This window comes from Vicia villosa, linkage group LG4 (genome assembly GCF_029867415.1).
Source record: "Vicia villosa cultivar HV-30 ecotype Madison, WI linkage group LG4, Vvil1.0, whole genome shotgun sequence".
Lineage (NCBI taxonomy): Eukaryota > Viridiplantae > Streptophyta > Magnoliopsida > Fabales > Fabaceae > Vicia > Vicia villosa.
In genome coordinates, this window is record NC_081183.1 from 170,685,628 (window position 1) to 170,703,940 (window position 18,313).

At 36.7% G+C, this 18,313-nt stretch overlaps 1 protein-coding gene across 2 annotated transcripts; it reads right to left on the reverse strand.

Moving 5' to 3' along the window:
* Positions 1-5,886: 5,886 nt before the first annotated feature.
* Positions 5,887-11,403, reverse strand: LOC131595901 (myosin-2A-like). Of its 2 annotated transcripts, XM_058868422.1 has the most exons (10): positions 11,259-11,403; positions 10,200-10,331; positions 9,828-9,971; positions 9,575-9,720; positions 9,356-9,494; positions 7,469-7,559; positions 7,309-7,377; positions 6,899-6,988; positions 6,573-6,763; positions 5,887-6,229 (listed from the first exon to the last, which is right to left on the reverse strand). In XM_058868422.1, exons 3-8 carry the CDS (start codon positions 9,903-9,905, stop codon positions 6,927-6,929), a joined length of 585 nt encoding a protein of 194 aa, XP_058724405.1. In that variant the 5' UTR covers positions 9,906-9,971; positions 10,200-10,331; positions 11,259-11,403; the 3' UTR covers positions 5,887-6,229; positions 6,573-6,763; positions 6,899-6,926. The 2 variants fall into 2 exon arrangements, with proteins under 2 accessions (XP_058724405.1, XP_058724406.1); XM_058868423.1 differs by lacking the exons at positions 6,573-6,763; positions 6,899-6,988; positions 7,309-7,377.
* Between the last annotated feature and the right edge of the window lie 6,910 nt (positions 11,404-18,313).

Below are 18,313 nucleotides of genomic sequence, written 5' to 3' on the forward strand. Positions count from 1 at the left end.
GAATCTCAACCCGGGTTGCCCCTAAATCTATTAGGGCCTTCAAACCAGTAATCAAGGCTTCATATTCGACTTCATTATTAGAGCATACTTCTTTCATTTTGTAATGGAACTTAGTTGGAAGTCCCTTAGGGGAAATAATTAGGACTCCAATGCCTGAACCATTTTTGTGACTAGAGCCATCGAAAAACAATTTCCAGTTAGTTTGCTCGACTTGATTTACAGACAATTCGACTAACCCATGGTCGACTATAAAATCAGCCACAACTTGTCCTTTCATAGCTTTTAAAGGGACATATGTCAAGGAAAATTCAGTTAGCGCTAAGGCCCACTTACCAATTCGACTATGCAAAATTGGTTTAGACAACATATGTTTAATAATATCAAAATGAGAAGACACATACACATCAACAGGCTTTATATATTGCTTAAGTTTGTTACATGAGAAATACAAGCATAAGCATAATTTTTCAATATCATTATACCTAGTTTCAGCATCTACTAGGGTTCGACTTAGATAATATATGGCTCTTTCGACGCCATTATCATCTTCTTGGGCCAACATACTCCCAATTGTCGAACCTGGTGCAGCTATGTATAACTTCATACTTTTTGTCCTATTGGGGGGTAACAAAATAGGAGGCTTAGTTAAATAAGCTTTTATTTGGTCGAATGCCTGTTGACGTTCTTGTTCCCATTTGAATTGATCTTGGTTCTTGAGTTTCACAAGTGGTGAAAATATCTTCGTTTTGCCACTTAGATTTGAGATGAATCTCCTCAAGAAATTAATCTTCCCCAACAATGACTGGAGTTGTTTCTTTGTTTCTGGCGCCTTTAGCTCCAAGATTGCTTTCGTCTTATTTTGGTTTATCTCAATGCCTTTCTTGTGAACCACGAAGCCTAGGAAATCCCCTGCATGTACACCAAAAGCACATTTTAAAGGGTTCATTTTGAGTCCATATTTCCTCATACGTTCAAAAGATTGTCGAAGATGGTCTAAGTGACCATTTTCAGAGTTAGATTTTATTACAATATCATCAATATAAACCTGCATAAACTTGTCAATAAAATCATGAAACATGGAATTCATGGCTCGTTGGTATGTAGCTCCAGCATTTTTTAAACCAAAAGGCATTACCACCCATTCATAAGTTCCTAAAGCACCTGGGCATCGAAACGCCGTCTTAGGTACATCTTCGTCAGCTATAAAAATTTGGTTATAACCTGAATATCCATCCAATAAACTGAGATATTCAAATCCGGCTGCAGAGTCGACTAACATTTCAGCAACTGGCATGGGATATTCATCTTTAGGAGTAGCCTTATTTAAATCTCTGAAATCTATGCATACACGAAGGCTACCATTTTTCTTTATGATAGGCACTATATTAGCTAACCATTCGACATACCTCGCAGTTCGAATAAACTTGCTTTTCAGCAATCTTTCAATTTCTATTTTGATTTTTTCCATAACCTCTGGCGCAAATCTTCTAGGAAGCTGCTTGATAGGTTTCTTCCCTGGGTTTAGTGGTAGTCGATGTTCCACCACATGTCGACTTAAACCAGGCATTTCATTGTAATCCCATGCAAAACAATCTTTGTATTCTTTCAAAAGTCGAATCAACTTGGTCTTTAGGTCACTTGTAAGCCTTGTACTTACATAAGTAGGCCTTTTAATGACTCCATCACCTAAGTCAATTTCCTCAAGAGGATCTTGAGCTTGCATCCTTTTTACCGATCCTGATGGATCCATTTCGAAACCTAAAGGTTCGTCATCGTATATTCCGTCAAGTCGTTCGACTTGGTGACCGACTTCTTGATCGTTTTCATTTTTTACTATCATGGCCTCAATCGTCATATTTTTCTCTAGTTCGGCTTCTAAAGCCGCTTTTTCTTTGTTTTCGGCCAAATAGGCCGTTATTCGAGCCAGGTATTCTGACTCAGTGGTCATCGTCTTTGATTGTTGTCCTCTGCTCTGGAGGACTTTCATGGTTCAATGGTTCATTAGGATCTTCTTTATTCCAAATGAAACCATAATTTGGGTCTAAGTTCAGATACTTAGACACACTTTCATCAGAAGGATATACATCTTCTGCTTTGTAGCAAGGAGCTACATTTGCCAAATGCTGGTCGAAGTGTCTGCGACCACTTTCAGTTTTGTAATAACTTTGGTCAGCTTTGTAACACCCGTATATTTTAATTTTTAATTTAAATGGAAATTTAATTAATAATTAGAATTATATGCGGTTTATGGGATTTAATTGGAAAAGGATGGTTTATGGTGTTGGGCCATGTGTGATGTTAAGGAATGAGGGGGGTGTTATGTTAGTAAAGACCATATTCTCATTAAAAGGTTATTTTATAAAGTAATAAGGAATTGAGAATAAGAGAAAGAAATGTGAAAAGAGTTTGGAACACGAAGAACGTGAAAGAGGAGCAATGGAGGAAGAGACCAATCAAGAACTCTTGGCTAAGGTAAGGGGGGACTCTTCCGGTTAATTTCTATTATGTGATTATGGGTGATAGGATGGATTAACGTATGATTCGATTCGATTGGGTATATTGGGATTTGATATTGTTAGGTATGTTATGATTTGGGATAATTGATGAATTTGTATAGATTGTTGGTTATTGATGTGTTGTTTTGATGTATAATGATGTGTGATGAGAAATTCGATGATTATATGCCTGTCTGCGATGTCTGGAATCGTTTTTGGGTGAAAAGGAGGTGAAATCGCAGAGTCTGAACGCAGACCCGTAATTATGCAAAATCGCCAGTTCGCGCCGCGTCCATGTGTTGGCGCCGCGAAGGCGTACTTATTTTCTCGTATCGCGCCGCGTGCATGAGTTGGCGCCGCGAACGTGTTTTGTGTGCTTCAGGTCGCGCCGCGAACTTTGGTTGCGCCGCGTGCTGTAGCGATAGTTATTTCTTGGGAAAGTTAAATGAGGTGTAACTTTCGAACCGTAGGTCTGTTTTTAGTGTCATTTCGAGTACGATGAATCTTATGAGATAGCCTACGTGTTTAAACGATGAAATGAGGTCTGAATCCAATTATTTTTAAATATGATTTTATTTCTTGGTGAATGATGTATTGTACATATATGTGATGAGATGTGTTAAATACATGCTAGGTTGAAATATTAATCATGTGACGATTTGTGTAATTGGATGATGTATTGTTGACATATATGATGAAATGTGACAATATAAGATGTTGTTTTGAAAACATTACGATGTGATGATTGTTGAGAATTATATGATGATGATTAATGATTTGTGAATATTAATATGCTGTTAATATTAATATGTTGATTGTGGTGAATGTATGTGAATGATTGAATGATGCTTGGACATGTACATACTTGTTTGTGACGATATTGGTGAGATGAAATGAGACGATGTTAAGCATCGGATCGGTGATGATATAAGTATGTGATATGTGTGCATTCATTCATAAATCATTTACATTGGATCCCGTTGATGAGTGGATCGTTGGTGACTAATTCCCATTGTGCGGAGATTAGTAAGCAGTCATCGTGTGCCCATGGGGGTGTGAGCGATGAGGTTAGTCGTGTGCCCATGTGGGGTGTAAGCGACTTGAAGGGCAGTCTCGCAGAGAGAAGTCCTGTGAATGTGATTCACGAATTTTGGTACCACATGCATAGTGTCAGTTGTGTCATATGCATTTTGTCATAACATGATTGTATGGATTTTTGTGTTTGTGTTGTAATCTATTATTGTGTGAATTGATGAATAATAGATGTGAATCTGAATATATGACAAATTGGGTGAATGATATATTATGATGTTTTGTTGCTTATGAATACATAACATTGATTAATTGAGAATGAGACTCACCCTTACTTGTTGACAATTTTCAGATTGAGGATAGCTGCTTTCGACTTGGTGAGGATTAGCTCATAAGTCGGTTTAGTTGTTGTGTCGGTGTCATGCTCTGATAGATGTAACACTGGGGACGCGATGTTTTGAGTTTCGAATTATAACTCTATTGTTTATTTTATTTGAAGTTTGATACATTAACGATGTAATGTTGACTTGATGATTTGATTCCGCTGTGTAAACATGATTTTTATCTATGAGTTATAATTTCAGATGTTTCAGTGAATGCATGACATATGCCGAACGTGTGTTTTCTTTTATTTTTGAATTGTGACACCCTTTGCATGTTACTCTGATTTAATTTTGTTAATTGCCGTGGGGTATTAGAGGGGTGTTACAATAGTGGTATCAGAGCAGGTCGGTCCGTCCGGCCAATTGTTGAGTCAGTTGAATTGCGCGACAGTTGTATATTGTCGGCATTTTATTCCTTGGTACGCGACATGTGAGTGAATCACTGTCGGTACTTGGTTGTTTGTTGCAGGTGTTGGATTGAAACAAGTGGGGGAGAAGCTTCGCTTCTCGGTTATGTTTCAGTTGTAAGAATATTGACTCAGTAGGCTGTTGTTGGCAACAGTGCGAGCGTTGTTGGAGTTTGTTGTTTCCCGAATTGAAGGTGACTTGGAATTAAGACTTCACTGAGAATTGGGTTGGAACATCTTGAAGGAAGATGATTAGAGGTAATTGACAGTTATTGTAAGAGAAGGAAATTGGAAAGTTGCGACGTGTCAACTCTACTGGTGTACTGCGAAGATGTCAGTTGAGTAGCCTTACGTCTCGGAAGAGATTCAGCTGCAAGTTTGCAAAGAGGATTGTTGTCGTAATGTTCCAGAAATCGCACTTCGGCGATAGGATGTGTTGCTCAAGTCATAAGAATGTTTGGAAGTGAAGAGATACGATAAGGGGCTGTTTGGAATGTGATAGAGTTGAAGAGAATGAGTTTTGGAGTGAGATTTTCGTAAGAAAAACGCAGGAAAATTGCTGAATAGCTGCAGAACTTCGAAAATTCATAACTGGAGTTCTGGACATCCGAATTGAGTTCCGTTTGAAGCGTCGGAAAGCTAACAAGATGAACTTTGTTATAAAAATAGTTGCAGCAGCTGTAACATATTTAATTGTGACAGGACGACGTTGGAAAGAGGTGGAGTTACGGTTACTCTTGTTCTTATAACTAGACTTGTTTATTGGTACTGCACGGGATGTCAGTGTCAGTGTTGAATGGATCGAAGGAATAATTAGGAGGTTTGTTGAGGAGTAATTTTAAGAATTGAAGTTACCCATTTGAGGAGTTTTGGATGTATCGTATAGAGTGTTGTTGCATGATGTCAGTGTTGCATTTTTCGGGCAATGATTGGAAAATCCCTATCTTGAGTTTCGAGCGTCGGATTAATGTGCCGTTTGAACCTACGAGGAGGAGGGATTGTGTTCTAATTTATGGGAGAGTTATAAATACAGTAGAGTGACCCTATGAGGAGAGGTTCTGAAGTCGGTTATGGAAGCGTGAAACTGGTTGAATAGGAATGCCTACTACCGTGATTGTTTCACTACAGAAAAAAAGGTCTCCTGCCACGACCAGAAAACCCTGGCTATATGCAAAATAACCGTGGCGTAACGCTGAGGCCACAGTTTGGCCACGGAAATCCAACTGTGGAGTATTCGGCCGTGGCCTAAAGTAAAGTCCACGGTTTTTTGGTATAGACCACGCCTTTTTTACAACCGTGGCTTTTTTAGGCCACGGTTTAGGTAGCTTGATTAAGGCCGCGGTTTATATTTGCCATGATTACAGAACTGTGGCCATATGGTAAAGCCACGGTCTCAATTTATCGTTTAACATACAGTTTTGGTTCAAGATATAGCCACGGTTTGGTTATGACCACAGATTTAAAACCGTTGTTATATGTTATGCATTCTAAACCATTTATCTTGCCACAGTTTAATGTAAATAAATTTAGTGGCTTATATTAATCCAAGACACCAATCACTTGCGCCAATTTTAAAGAATTTAAAATTTGATTACTATAATTGTATGAATACAAATTATTTTAGTGTCTAAATAACCTCTAAATAAATGTACAAAGAGTTTCAATTGCCATGAGATGAAACATAATTTAATCCACTATTGAAACACAATTTACTGTCAAATGACCTCTAAATAAATAACCTCTCATATTTGCTCCACTATTTAATCCATGCATTTCCCATGTCTAAATCTAGTCTTCTTCTATTGCCTTGTAATAACCAAGACTGCAAAGAGGAACCTTTGACTTGGAATCCCGATACTAGTAAGCATTAGTGCAATTTGGACCTGCGCACTTTTCCCTCGGGGGAGGATAACTGAAACAATTCGCAAAATAATCATTACAGAAATGAAGTTTCTAAAGCACATCAAATAAGATGATTTGTTAGAAGATTAAAACGCATTGTTCACACGTTCCAAGATACTAGCATGTCAAATTTTAAAGTTGTATCACAAGATATTTCTCATACTAACTAATTATTTTTCAAGAAACAACACAGCAATGATAAACAAAACGCAGCGACACAAGCATAACACGGCAACGACACAAGCATGACGAGATAAATACTTTACCATGACGAGATAAATACGTTACCATGGCAGGAGATATGTATCAGAGAAACAATTTGTAATTAGACATTAAAAAGTGAAGTCAAGTACCCAAGCATTTGCTCATTGAAGCTGAAAGTGAATGCTGCAAGGAGCTATTCAATGAAAAGTCACATGAGATCCAGGCAGCCTCTTACTTTATTGAAAGCTTAAACTTCAGCTTCACGGCTTGTGAAGTTTGAACCTAAGAACTCTTAGAACATAGCCCTGAGCTAGCTTCAGTTGTACGCCTTGTATCAAACCTGTCAAACAAAACAAACAGCTTGCAACAAATGAAATCAAAAAGCCCACAAGTGATGCAATAACTTTGAAAAGTCCATAACATGCTTTTTATCTTAAGATGATGAGCCAAATAAATGAGAAAATAAGAAGCTAACCCCTTTGACAATTTGTAGTTGTATAATTCTACTGCTTCATTTGAGTTTGATTACACATTGTAATCTTTTTTACAGACTTCTTCACCTTTTCTGTTCAGAAAAGAAAAAAAATTATACTTAAAATCATTTTATAATGCTTAAACTACATTTACCCTTAACATTGTTCTATTGACTTATAATTGATTAAGAGTAAACTCTCAAATAAAATTAAGAACACAATCAATATTCTAATTTCCTTCTATAGTTTGACCAGAAATAAAGAGGCGTAAAAAATGTCACATTGAATGAATGATGTTCATAGAGTTAGTAACTTTTTCTTTCTATTAATAACATTAGTTAATTTGTTTTTGTTAACTTGAAACTGAAAGTGGTAAAAGTAAAAAAAGGAAATACTAGTAGTTGAAATATACCATTGTTTCCATCAGATGTATCCAAAAGGCTTGAATGTTCATTATCATGTGCCTGCTGATCTTTTTCTTCTGCACATTCAATCAAATATATACAAGTATGAATAATATTAAGAGTTATACTAGCAATGAGCCTTAAAACTTATTCTCCTGATTCCCAGACCTGCATTATCATTGTCGCAGTCTTGTCCATTTTGTTCGACAGTACTTGGTATCTGATTAAACCCTTCCCAGTCTATATCCTCCGGTAGGATCTGTTGGCATCCATTACAGTATAAATATAAAAAGGATACTCATCATTTTTAAACTACCGTACTACAAAATCTACTTGATCTTTATTCATTACATAAACTCAGGACTAGCGCCTAACAATAGTAGTTTATCATCATGAGATGCAACGGGACTTAAAACTACATTTTACTCCATGGACTGGAATATTCACCAGTCATATTTGTTTGTTGCTGCTTCATTCAATGTAACAAAATATGGAAATACCTTTTTCAGATCAATCCATTTGCAAAACTCTATTGGTGTATTAGCAGCATAGATCACTTTATACATGCCCTGTAATGAATAAAATTCAGATTTTCACCAAATTTTAAAAACTTTACAAATGATTTAATTAAGGGTATCACATAAAAAACACAGTCCATCTAAATTCAGATTTGTCAATCTCTATAACAATTATAAAACCCCAGAAAAATGATTTCTCAAACAAATAAGCCCTGAAGTTAACTTTCCATGGGAGTCCATTGTAAGCAAGGATTTCTCCTTAGAAGGAATGAATATCTTAAATAAAAATCATGCAACGAGAGATAAAGACCAATCAGCTTAAGCATTGCAGAGTTAGAAACAAAAACCTTTTCAGTCAGATCCAGAATATCTTGATTATCCACAAATTCAATGTAACTCCAATCAATTTATTCTTTCTTGTATTCTTCTTGCTCCATTTTGAAAACATGTTGTAGAACAAAATATTTGAGGGCAAAAATAGCATGTGGAGTAACAAAAAGGTGACGTAATTGTCTGATTCAAATAAATAATCAATTATAAGCAAAAATATATATATATCTTCCATAAAAATAATAAAGAAACCTGATTAAAATGCTGCTGAAGCTTTTCATTGGTCAAATTAATACAAAATTGCTCAAAACTGCAGAGTACATGTGACAAACAGGGGGTTAATATACAAAATCAGGGAAACTGCTTTGAATATAACCAATCACATAGTAAAAACTTCATCAGATTAATTAACACTGAAAGTATCTAGAGCAGGTCGACACAGTTTTGAGGGGGAGAACCAATCTCACGCAGACCGGAAAAAGGTAATTCACGACCTATATCGGCAAGTTTGTCAGCAACTCTGTTTTCAGCACGAGGCATCTGTCTCAACCTGACTTCCCAATCAGTTCTACCAAGAAGTTCTCTTATGTGATGTATATAGACAAAACATTAAAGTATAATGGAATCTAAAAGACTTCACCTTTAAACTTTTGAGTAAAAAGAAAATTTATATGCTATAGAAATGAATAATAGTACAAGTGGGTGGAATCAATTCTCAGATGAAAAAGACAACATCACATTTCTTAACATATACATATACTACTCATTTCAACTACTTTACTTCCTTTAAAAAATGTGACTACAATCCAAGATGGGGAACTCAAATCTTAAACTAGCTGGAGGTTTTAGTTATGTAATTATACTAAAACAAACTAGAAATATATATTATAACCTTAGTTTCACGTTGATTTACTACGTAGGAATCCAAAAGTGCATCACTCGTGTATGAATCTAGGGCAACATAATGATTTCCTACTGTTTTGATATTAGAATTTTTTTACACTTAGTGATTAAGTCTTCAAATAATTAATACTCAATGAAAGTGTGCTCGATGAATCTAAGCTTATAAAGTACTGTATGAATCTAAGCTTATAAAATACTGTATAAAATAATGAAAGTCTTCAAATAATTAATACACTTAGTGATTTCCTACTGTATGAATCTAAGCTTATAAAATACTCAATGAAAGTGTGCTCGACAGTTCTACCTTCAGCAACAGCCGCTCTCCCTCCCATGTAAGCAAGATATCGCATGAGTAACTTAATACTTTCTGTTTTACCAGCACCACTTTCACGATTTCACCACTCACCAATATTGACGGGCTGATTCCATCATTTATCATGAGCCTAAATACACATATAATTTATATAGTCAGATTTTATAAGCTAACAGTATACACAAATTACAGGATATGTATGAAAAGTACCTATATGCTGCATCGGCAACAGCGAAGGGATGTGGACTTAACTCACCAAATGCTGCTCCTCTGTATTGCGCCATCATATGGCTATCATATAAATGAGGAAGCTTTATGAACGGGTTCACAGCAATCAATATATTCCTAGTGTAAGTCTGAAAGCAAACCGTTGAAATTGCACAAGTTAATACAGCATGAATGAAAACATGAAAAGTCACACAAAAGACACCATCTAAGGAGCGTTGGGAACCAAAATGCGTACATAAATTTCATTGATTTCGTATCTTGATCTCAGATTACTTAGGACTCCGGGTTCGTGCAGGTACGCAAGCTTTGTCATATCATCCACTCCACACGGTGGAACTTCGCTATCTTTATGATAAATACTGGAGGCTTTAACAACAACCTGCATATTGCAAATCAGACATAGGATGGGGACAAAATAAACAAATTCTAAAACATCAGAAAGTTCAAAATTCTGAGTTAAAAGAAAGTGCATATGTACATATTATGCTATTCTTCAAAGATTCAAAGAAATCAAAACATTCATGTAAAACAAGTAATTCAAAAAACAGAGAAATGCATCAGTGAAGGCCAAGATTAACTTTGAGCAAATATTACAAAATGCACTCACCGTCTTCCCGGAAGTGCAAAGGACTTTGATTTGTTCTCCATTAATCTCCAAGACCTCGCCATCTATCCAAGCTACATCAGAATCCTCCAACCAAACATGGGTCCCAACTATAAGATTGGCAGAAGCAGCAGCCTACAATCCAAAATTTATGCCCAATCAAGCCACTAGGGTAAAGCTCATAAAAACACCAGAAAATGGAACGGTCAACTTTGGACGAAATTAAAGAACATAGAAAAAGAAGCTATCTACACTTAAGCCAAATGAAAAAAATTAAATCAATCAATAACATATTGGCGGAATATTTATTTAGTAATAATCAGCCATGTCAATCCATCATGGTCAGATTTCAAACACAGACTAATAGATTTGAATAACCAATTAAAAACAGAAGATTTATAAGACAGATGAAATAATTCACAAAATTCATAGTGAAATAACTGTCAGCTAGCAATAAGAAAGAGCAACATTCATAAAAAAAATAAAAACAACCACTACTGATTGTAACATTAATCAATTCTAAGATGTATGCCTCTGTCTTTTATCTTAACATAAGGAAATTTAGCGTTAATTTCCTTCTGACCTTTGAAGGGTAAATCCATCATGGTCAGATTTCAAACACAGACTAATAGATTTTTGAAGTTGAAGGCTATGACCCGCTGCTGCCTCTGTCTTTTTACAATCAGTAACATAAGGAAAACAACATCAACAACTCCATTTGCATCAATATAACGAACACCACAACCTCATTATAATCAATACAAGAAAAAAACACACCCCCATTATCCTAAAAAAACTCAATTCCAATAGACTAGAAATTAACTAAACATCAATTTGTAAACACATAAACCCTAAACCAACAGGAGATTTGGGAGAAGGATGAAGGGATGGAGAGAGTTAGGGTTTCGGTGAAATCTTGAAGAAGATTTGGGAAAAGGTGAAGGGATGAAGAGAGTTAGGGTTCATAACAGATGATTAAGGTTAGTGAGATGAAGGTGAAGCAGAGATGAAGGTGAAGTAGAGATGAAGGTGAAGCGGAGATGGTGGTGAAAGGAAACTAACCTGTAAGCAGAGATGGAGGTGGCAGCAGCGGCGCAGCGAGAAGCAGCGGCGCAGCGAGATGGAGATGGAGTTAGGGTCTCGTCTTCTTCTTTGGAATTTTCTTTTCTATTTCTTTGGCGCAGCGAGATGGAGAGTTACGGTCTTGTTCTTTCAATTTTTTTTAATTAAAAAAATAGAAAAGAAAATAAAAAGATAGAGGGAAACTAAAAAAAAAAGGGAACTTTTGGAGGGTTTTTTTTTTTTTTGGGGCTTTGGCCACAGTTTGAACTGAAAATTATGAAAATTATAAGGCCGCGGTTTTTTGATTGCGGTTTAAAATATCTACCGTTACATAACCGTGGCAACTGAGATAAAGGTCACAGTTTCACACTTCGTATTCAATATTTTAAAACATATTTCTACGATTTGAAAACCATGGCAAAAGCGTGTATTTGGCCACAGTTTTAGAGCTGTGGAAAAATTTAGCGTGGCCGTAGGCCAAAATTGTAGTAGTGTTTGAAACAAAAATTGAGTGGAACATGTTGTTGATGAATAGGTTGATGAGATGTTTGGTAATAAAGATGGTTTGAGTTCCGATGAATTTTAGTGAAGAGTGCATTAGTAGTAAAGATGGAATAAACTTTAGAACTCTTGGAATCATATTTGTGGTGGCAAAGTAACGATAAGTATAAAAGAAGAATTTTAGAGGATTTCTGACATCTATTGAATGTGAGGAAGACTTTGTTGAGATGTCGAGTGGGATGATATTTGGGCAAGAAAGATGTCATGGAATTTGGATTAAAACCACGAGTTATGAATGTTGTCTTGGTCTTGCAGGTTAATTGTATGGTTCAAAATTCGAAGTGTTTAGTGATCATAAGAGTTGAAGTACCTCTTTGATCAGAAAAGGCTTAAGATGAGGCAGTAGACATGATTAGAGTATATTTTTTTAGGATTAGGATTTTGGTTTGAATTACCATCCTAATGAGGAAAATGTTGTGCTATTGTGTTGCGTAAGAAGTCTTTAAAATGTCGGTGCTAATGATGAATGAGTTGGATTTAATTGGACAATTTAGAGACTTGAGTTAGTATGTGAAGGCACTCCTAATAGTGTTAGATTGAGTATGCTAAAAGATGACTAGTGGTATTCTTGACGAGATTAGAGAAGGTCAGAAAGATGATGTTGAGTTGACCGATAGGTTGACTTTGAATTACCAAAGTAAAGGCGGTGAATTCATAATCGACGAAAACGATGTAATGAGGTTGAGTGATTGGATTTGTGTAACTGATGTTTGAGCTTCAGAAGGATATTCTAGAAGGACACCGTAGTGAATTATTGAACTATGGCAATGTTAATGAGTTTGGGTGCAAACTCGGAAAGGGACACTATTATGTAGTAACGACGGTTTATGCTTAAATATGATTTTCAACTAATATTGACAAATTTAGGACTTGATCACCCTAAATCTCTTGTTGGTAGTAGATGGAATCATATAGAAGAGATAAGCTTGTTTTGTTACCTTAATGGTTTAAGATGTGATGAATACTAAGCCGTGAGAATAATCACTCACTATGTTGTGTGAACTTATGAAGAAGTGAATAGGAAAGAGTGCAACATGGTGGATGATGACTTAAGACGGGTAATCAGAGTCGCGCAACGAAAGTGTGATGCGGAGTGGTGTTATGAGTACTACTCGCGGGAAGTAAGGAATTAATATGTCGGAAGCCTACATAGAGAATATGTATTGATCTATATGTTGGATTTAGAATCCAGTGGATGTAAAGATGTCGTGTCGAAGAATTATAACTCTTTTGAATAATTGCCGAGATGATGAATATGTTATTACGGTTGTACGTAGTTAACGAGTATGTATTCGGCGAAATTAAAACGAAGAGTTGATGCTATATGACGTTGTAATAATTTTGTGTTGTTGTTAAGGGGTTATTGTAGATTCTAGATATAATGAGGAATTATACTCTATGAAGGGAGGAATTGATTTAATTCTTAGAAAAGAGCGAAACTCAATTTGAGTTGTTTTGTAAGAAATGGCGTATTGAGGCTGATGAGCGTGATTATAATTACTTGTGTGCACTCGTTCCGATGGTGAGAATGTTTTAATAGATGTGGTAACTCAGGAATTTGTTTTTGAGTGCGAGTAAGTATTACTGAATGGTAAATTGGTACCATGAATGATGAAGAATGATTCTTGACCGAATAAGTAAAGAGAGTCGGGATCGGGTAAAGCTCAGAAGTCTAATTGGTATAGATGATTGTGATGAGTAGTCAGAGTAGTGCGGAAAACGGAATGTAAAGTGTTGGATAATCGATGGCTTGACTTAAGAGGAGTCAGATAATTGGAATTCAATGGTATAGGAATATGAGTATTGAGTTTCTTGAAGGAATCGGTTGGTGAAAAGTGTAAGTATTATTTTATCGCTCAGATGGAAGAGTATGTCTAAGGTTGGTATGTTGGTAGATGGTATGCATTACTGCAGTGTTGATCAGTGTGATCATACTATAGATTGTGTAATTGTATTACTCGGCTGTTGAGCGTATGTATAGGTTGTACCTCAATGTTCTGTTGTTGTTAACCTTTTTGGAGCTATAGCGAGTGGTATACGTTTGGATAGTCAAATGCGACGTAAGAATTGGGATTTGAATGTATGAAACATGTTTCCTGTTGGTTAAGTCAGATGGATTTTGAGGATTGACCGATGGTAAATTTAATTGGGAGCTGAAGAGTCAGGTGGAGGACTCTTATATGAGCAAGCTACTTGAGGTATGTTTTCGAGGACGAAAACTCTTTTAGTGGGGGAGAGTTGTAATACCCGTATATTTTAATTTTTAATTTAAATGGAAATTTAATTAATAATTAGAATTATATGTGGTTTATGGGATTTAATTGGAAAAGGATGGTTTATGGTGTTGGGCCATGTGTGATGTTAAGGAATGAGGGGGGTGTTATGTTAGTAAAGGCCCTATTCTAATTAAAAGGTTACTTTATAAAGTAATAAGGAATTGAGAATAAGAGAAAGAAATGTGAAAAGAGTTTGGAACACGAAGAACGTGAAAGAGGAGCAATGGAGGGAGAGACCAATCAAGAACTCTTGGCTAAGGTAAGGGGGACTCTTCCGGTTAATTTCTATTATGTGATTATGGGTGATAGGATGGATTAACGTATGATTCGATTCGATTGGGTATATTGGGATTTGATATTGTTAGGTATGTTATGATTTGGGATAATTGATGAATTTGTATAGATTGTTGGTTATTGATGTGTTGTTTTGATGTATAATGATGTGTGATGAGAAATTCGATGATTATATGCCTGTCTGCGATGTCTGGAATCGTTTTTGGGTGAAAAGGAGGTGAAATCGCAGAGTCTGAACGCAGACCCGTAATTATGCAAAATCGCCAGTTCGCGCCGCGTCCATGTGTTGGCGCCGCGAAGGCGTACTTATTTTCTCGTATCGCGCCGCGTGCATGAGTTGGCGCCGCGAATGTGTTTTGTGTGCTTCAGGTCGCGCCGCGAACTTTGGTTGCGCCGCGTGCTGTAGCGATAGTTATTTCTTGGGAAAGTTAAATGAGGTGTAACTTTCGAACCGTAGGTCTGTTTTTAGTGTCGTTTCGAGTACGATGAATCTTATGAGATAGCCTACGTGTTTAAACGATGGAATGAGGTGTGAATCCAATTATTTTTAAATATGATTTTATTTCTTGGTGAATGATGTATTGTACATATATGTGATGAGATGTGTTAAATACATGCTAGGTTGAAATATTAATCATGTGACGATTTGTGTAATTGGATGATGTATTGTTGACATATATGATGAAATGTGACAATATAAGATGTTGTTTTGAAAACATTACGATGTGATGATTGTTGAGAATTATATGATGATGATTAATGATTTGTGAATATTAATATGCTGTTAATATTAATATGTTGATTGTGGTGAATGTATGTGAATGATTGAATGATGCTTGGACATGTACATACTTGTTTGTGACGATATTGGTGAGATGAAATGAGACGATGTTAAGCATCGGATCGGTGATGATATAAGTATGTGATATGTGTGCATTCATTCATAAATCATTTACATTGGATCCCGTTGATGAGTGGATCGTTGGTGACTAATTCCCATTGTGCGGAGATTAGTAAGCAGTCATCGTGTGCCCATGGGGGTGTGAGCGATGAGGTTAGTCGTGTGCCCATGTGGGGTGTAAGCGACTTGAAGGGCAGTCTCGCAGAGAGAAGTCCTGTGAATGTGATTCACGAATTTTGGTACCACATGCATAGTGTCAGTTGTGTCATATGCATTTTGTCATAACATGATTGTATGGATTTTTGTGTTTGTGTTGTAATCTATTATTGTGTGAATTGATGAATAATAGATGTGAATCTGAATATATGACAAATTGGGTGAATGATATATTATGATGTTTTGTTGCTTATGAATACATAACATTGATTAATTGAGAATGAGACTCACCCTTACTTGTTAACAATTTTCAGATTGAGGATAGCTGCTTTTGACTTGGTGAGGATTAGCTCATAAGTCGGTTTAGTTGTTGTGTCGGTGTCATGCTCTGATAGATGTAACACTGGGGACGCGATGTTTTGAGTTTCGAATTATAACTCTATTGTTTATTTTATTTGAAGTCTGATACATTAACGATGTAATGTTGACTTGATGATTTGATTCCGCTGTGTAAACATGATTTTTATCTATGAGTTATAATTTCATATGTTTCAGTGAATGCATGACATATGCCGAACGTGTGTTTTCTTTTATTTTTGAATTGTGACACCCTTTGCATGTTACTCTGATTTAATTTTGTTAATTGCCGTGGGGTATTAGAGGGGTGTTACAAGCTTCAATATTCTCCACTATACCATCTGACCTCCAAATGGCCACACGCTGATGTAAGGTGGAAGGAACTGCCCCAATACCATGGATCCATTCTCGACCCAATAGCAGTTTAAAATTTGCCTGCGATGCAATCACCATGAAGACGGTTGACCTGACAGACGAACCAATAGCTAGTTTTACTTGAATTACTCCAAGTATTCCACTTGTCTTGCCCTCATAATTTGACAGTACCATATTATGGGGTCTTAAGTCTTTATCAGACTTTCCCACTTTCTGAAGTGAAGAATAGGGCATTAAGTTTACAGCAGCCCCGCCATCGACAAACACTTTGTTTATTGGAACACCATCCACTTTCGCCCTTATGAATAAAGGCTTCAAATGATACATCATTCCTCGACCTGGCCTCTCGAACACAGCCTTTTGCTCTTCTACCACCCCTTTTTCCATTACATAGTAACAGACATGTGTTTCTTCCATATTCTCGTTAGGAAGAAAATCATCTTCGTTCTCAGATACCTCAGATACTCTGTCGAACTCTGCTGGAAGTACAGAGACAATTCCACAGTCGATTAGCAACTCATCTGACTCTATGTCAAAGTTGTCGTCGACCTCTTCGTCCGACAATGGAGAATATTCAGGCTCTTTCCCCGTATTGAGAGCCGGAGCATCATCATCAACTAGCTCTTTAATGAGTTTCTTTCCTAGGATCATCCCAGCAGCTAATCTTTCATTTGCTATTTTAGCCTGTTCTTCAGTCAACTTCCTGTGAAAAGGTTTTGACTGAAGGTGAGAAAATCCTGCCTGCACCATTTTCGAACCTTCTTGTCCATTCTTGTGGCTTCTTTGGTAACGTCTCCACTGCGTTCGAGTCATGGGGTTCTTTCCTTTGTAGTTTGGAGTTCTCTCACATTCGACCCTTGAGTAGTCGAAAGGTTTGGTTGTGGGGGCGCTCCAAAGAAATCTGCAATTCTGGCCATTTGTCCCGCCAATATTTCATAACTTTGATTCGTGTTATTTATCATGGGAGTAAAAACAGTTCCCATTTGTTGAGTAAGGGCATTCACCATTTCATGATTACTTTCGTCCATTTGTTGTCGAATTGACAACATTGACGTAGTACTTAAAGATGGAAAAACCTGGTGATTATATCCTATGCCTATAGGTCGACCCCCTGGATTTGATGTGCTTGTAGCCATCATGCTGTCAGAATATAATGAAGGATTTGTATGCAAACCTTGCATCATAGACGTGGGCATTCCAAACTGAGGGTTAAAACCTGGTGGAGGCATCATTCCATGAAACGGCGGTCGTAATGGATTCAACGGTGACCGTACATTCGTTGGTGATGATACCATTATTGCTGCCGTCGATCTACCAGTATTTGTTGTTCCCACTGGGGATGAATCTGCGGCATTTTGCGGTGTTGCTCCGGTTAGAACACCTCCTTGATTTCCAGAAAGATCAGAATTATTTGTATTAACTTCAGCCATGTTAGTTAATTTCCGACCACTTCTTAATATCATACATAACTATTGTACTAACAAATATAAAACAAACAGCAATTGACGGGTCCCACTGGGCGTGCCAATTTGTTTACCCAGAAAAATGGTAAACAAGCGCTAGTTTCCTTTTTAAAGGTTACTTTTGCGGAATCAACTAGAATACTCCAGGACTAATTGCTTTATTTTGTTATGTTATGTGTATCTGATTTGTATTAAATGCAACAGTAACTTTAAAATAAAAGTAAACACTGAAATTAAAGGCTTTAAAGTAAATCAAAGCAATAAAAAAGCAGTAAATGTGCACTGAAAGATGAGATATAACGTAAAATGATTGCATTAATTAAACTGGTACGCATACGTACATTCCAAAGTTGCACTCGTTACTCATTTTTGCACAGAGATTTAAGTTTACTTGTGATTATGTAGAAAATGCGGACCCCTAACTATTCCTATGAAACTTGCTTAAATAGAAAAATAAAATAACTACTACTAACGGTCGACTGGTTATCAGTCAACACGTGTCTTCGACATGCAAGATCTTCAATTGTGAGACCTCCACGCGTCCTGTAAGAACTGCCAGAAAACTGCTTGAAACTGCCTCTTAACTTCTAATACCTCTCGACTTCCACTTCAGTTTCTGCAGCAAAATTCTTAAGTCTTCGCATCCTTTAGGTCTGGTCGAACGTTGAAGCC

What these genes read in the sequence shown, in the direction of transcription:
- LOC131595901 (XM_058868422.1), bottom strand. Translation starts at nt 9,905, where the DNA reads ATGACAAAGCTTGCGTACCTGCACGAACCCGGAGTCCTAAGTAATCTG. An exon ending in GTTGCCGATGCAGCATATAG is followed by an intron (nt 9,495 to 9,574) that starts GTACTTTTCATA and finishes ATGTGTATTTAG; the next exon opens with GCTCATGATAAATGATGGAA. An exon ending in TACATCTGATGGAAACAATG is followed by an intron (nt 6,989 to 7,308) that starts GTATATTTCAAC and finishes TTTTCTGAACAG; the next exon opens with AAAAGGTGAAGAAGTCTGTA.